Source organism: Nicotiana tabacum, chromosome 14 (assembly GCF_000715075.1).
Source record: "Nicotiana tabacum cultivar K326 chromosome 14, ASM71507v2, whole genome shotgun sequence".
NCBI classification, from domain to species: domain Eukaryota; kingdom Viridiplantae; phylum Streptophyta; class Magnoliopsida; order Solanales; family Solanaceae; genus Nicotiana; species Nicotiana tabacum.
In genome coordinates, this window is record NC_134093.1 from 50,060,462 (window position 1) to 50,063,042 (window position 2,581).

The 2,581-nt window shown below is 36.8% G+C and overlaps 1 protein-coding gene across 1 annotated transcript; it reads left to right on the forward strand.

The window, feature by feature from the left end:
- The first annotated feature begins 597 nt into the window (after nucleotides 1-597).
- On the forward strand, nucleotides 598-2,166 carry LOC107776569 (uncharacterized). The gene is made up of 4 exons (XM_016596483.2): nucleotides 598-1,098; nucleotides 1,368-1,394; nucleotides 1,526-1,603; nucleotides 1,696-2,166. The coding sequence occupies exons 1-4, from the start codon at nucleotides 759-761 to the stop codon at nucleotides 2,013-2,015; spliced, it is 765 nt and encodes a 254-aa protein (XP_016451969.1). The 5' UTR covers nucleotides 598-758; the 3' UTR covers nucleotides 2,016-2,166.
- The last annotated feature ends 415 nt before the right edge of the window (nucleotides 2,167-2,581 follow it).

Here is a 2,581-nt window from a genome sequence, read left to right on the forward strand (position 1 = left end):
ACTTGCTAGCGTAGATTAAACTAGACAGATAATGTTAAATTATTTTAAACTACTAGAATAATCTATTAGGCTCTAATTTTCAAAGCAGTGACCATCTAACTTGCTTCAAGACAGCCTTGATCTTAATTAGGGATCTAAACAGATTTAATAAAGATATATTAAACGAGAACTACAAGTTGAAAGGTACTTACATGCATTTCAAAATCTAATTGTGTGTAATAATCTTACGTATGTCTGAAAATATATGATGCCTAATTTAAAAAGGAAAATTCTTTTCCATCTGGTTTTTAACGGATACTGCTGTGCATATTCATCAGGTATAGATAAATCTTTCATTTCAATAGTTATATGGAAGTCAACAAATATATTTTATCTTAGTTAACACATTAGTTACCTTCGAAAGATTTCCAAAGTCAGAACCCATACAAAGAAAAAAGAACTTGCAAGGTCACCTAAATACTCTGTTTGATATATAGTTAGTTAAGGTAGTTGAGCCTCAAAAGCACTTTGGACTTTCGTATTTTCTTCCCTCCATTTTCTTCTTACACCTCAATGTTGCATCTATAAAATTAACCCTTCTTAGCATTCTCTCACAAGTCACAACCAACATCAAGTTCTTCCACACTCCTCTCCCTCCTTACACTTTTTCCCTTCACATTACCGTTCTTTAAAATCTCATACAAACAACAACAACAACCCAGTAAAATCCCACAAGTGGGGTTTGCAAAAAGGGAAGAAAAAAACAGGAAATACATCTAATGGAAGGGTTCAAATTCTTGAATGATTTTGGTCGATTGGCACCGTTTTTGGCTATTGTTATAATGATTTTTAGCATCCAGGTTTCTGGGCAAATTAATACAGCCTGTAGCGCTGCAATGCTACGTAGCTTTAACCCTTGTATAAACTTCATGAGCAGTGGTGGTTCAGGTTCCCCAACTTCAGCTTGTTGTCAATCTCTCAAGGAACTTACGAGCAGTGGCAAAGATTGCCTCTGCCTGATTGTAACTGGAAATGTTCCTTTTAAAGTACCAAACAGAAATTGGGCAATTACCCTGCCCAAAGCTTGTAACAACGGTGGTGTTCCCATCGAATGCAAAGGTAATCAAACATTTTAACAAGATTTAGCTACCAAAACACGATACCACCCTCTCGAACTGTAGCTCCAGCACACGTTTCTTTAGGTGTTACGAGGGTTTGAGTGTCATTTGGTAGTCAAATTTGCAATATGTTGAAGTAAGATGCAAATTGAAACTAAAAATGACTTTTGAAGACTTGTTAGCTTTCTAGCATATGATCTGTTCTTTATCTTTGCCCCAATGTTGATCTACAATTTGTTGGCTAATTCTGTTTTCCGTTTCTAATTGCAGGTTCTGCTACCCCTCTTCCAGCTCCAGGTACCAAACCAACTAATTTATCTTATCTTACACTTGTGTTTCCAGATAGTAGAGGGAAAAAATCAAATCAAATCAAATCTTTAATTACCAAAACTTTTGTTTTTATACTAAAAATTAGACTGGTGTGACAGGTCCAGCTGCCTTAGTACCATCAGGGTCTCCTAGATCATTTCGAAATCCTAGGTCACCTCCAGCTCCTAGCCCTGAAGGTAAAACTTTAACATTTCTCGCGAATTTATTGAACATGATTAATTCTATATAGTTTAATCTGGCTAATTTGGTTCACGTAAACGAATGGCAGGCGATGATGTCCCTGAGCCATTCAATCCTCCTTTGGGGCCAGTGGGTGATACAACACCAGACTTAACACCACCATCTCCACCAAATGGCTTTGGAACTCCTAATACTGGTTTAACGCCACCTTCTCCATCAGGCGGCAGCTTGGGAAATCCTTACAATGGTTTCACACCGCCATCTACAACAGACGGCGGGTTTGGAAATCCTGATACAAGTTCAGGATTCAAGCCTGATTTGACTCCTTCCTATTCCCCGCATTCACAGAGACTTTCAGTATTTGTACTTCTAGCAGCCTGTGGAGCAATTGCTTTGAAGTTATACTGAATTGATTCACCCCCCACTCCCTTCTGGCCTTTTAAGGTGTACTTGTAGTTTATGAACATTGTTTGGTGTGTGCATACATTGGATAACAGATTGCAATATATTATTTGTTGTTTCCTTGTAATCAAGTTGTACTGCAGTATAATGAAAATTTTGGGGTTATAGAAATCTATATTTTTCAACTTTTCAATTCCTTTTTTTGGCTAGTTGAGAAAGAAGTCATAATTACTTCCCTGCCCTGCTATCACTCGATTTTTATTGCTAATCAGTTGGTTTTCCCTACAACTTCAAGGTTACAAGGGACTCTTAAGGAACATTAACTCTTCATATTACATTAATGACCTTAGCAAAATTGGAAGGTTGTTAATACTCTAAATCAAGCAGAATTTGAGAAATTTGATTAGGGTTTTTAGAGGAAAGTTTCATAAACAAAAGAGAGAAGAGAGGTTCTCAAAGGAAAATGACCCGGTCTACCCTTTAACATTTGGGCCTCATTCTATTACATACTAAGGCGCGTCTTTACAAATGTGTAAATTGTTTTGGCTAAACTAACAAAATTGAATAACTAT

Excerpts from the sequence above, each read along its gene's own strand:
- LOC107776569 (XM_016596483.2), top strand. The coding sequence starts at position 759 with ATGGAAGGGTTCAAATTCTTGAATGATTTTGGTCGATTGGCACCGTTT. Across the intron at positions 1,099-1,367 it reads TGTTCCCATCGAATGCAAAG|GTTCTGCTACCCCTCTTCCA; the intron begins GTAATCAAACAT and ends TTCTAATTGCAG. Across the intron at positions 1,604-1,695 it reads TCCAGCTCCTAGCCCTGAAG|GCGATGATGTCCCTGAGCCA; the intron begins GTAAAACTTTAA and ends AACGAATGGCAG.